This window comes from Penaeus monodon, chromosome 34 (genome assembly GCF_015228065.2).
Source record: "Penaeus monodon isolate SGIC_2016 chromosome 34, NSTDA_Pmon_1, whole genome shotgun sequence".
NCBI lineage: Eukaryota > Metazoa > Arthropoda > Malacostraca > Decapoda > Penaeidae > Penaeus > Penaeus monodon.
Window position 1 is genome coordinate 8390391 of NC_051419.1, and position 377 is coordinate 8390767.

At 44.0% G+C, this 377-nt stretch overlaps 1 protein-coding gene across 1 annotated transcript in view; it reads right to left on the reverse strand.

Annotated features, from left to right (window-relative positions):
* The window catches only part of LOC119594567 (anoctamin-8-like), a gene marked incomplete in the record, with an annotated part of 84413 nt that overhangs the window by 41920 nt on the left and 42116 nt on the right, over positions 1–377 (reverse strand). Inside the window, 1 exon segment of the mRNA XM_037943602.1 lies at positions 99–231. Within this exon segment, the coding sequence (XP_037799530.1) occupies positions 99–231 (133 nt within the window).

Below are 377 nucleotides of genomic sequence, written 5' to 3' on the forward strand. Positions count from 1 at the left end.
GAAAGAAGAAATCGAATCAACAGAGAGAGAAAATACACAAAACCACGAAATGAAGATCATGTTAAAACTCCCAACATCACACACCACAACCAACGTACTTATGGCTTGTCCTTCCCTGAATGTCGTTCCTGCCACAGACTCCTCCTGCGTGGCCCTTAGGGAATGCAAGAGGTGTAGGACTATGCTCTGGCGCTCCAAGGTCGAGAAGAAAGTGCCTCCGTCCTCCACGCCCTAGGGAGAAAGAGGTGGGGAGAGGTCAAACAAGGTCAGATACGTAAGGCTAAAAAATATTATTGAGATTCGGGTAAAAAAAAAAAAATGGTGTTTACAGTGAACCTGTTTTTTTTCCGTGGATTTTTTTCTGATCTGATTTGACC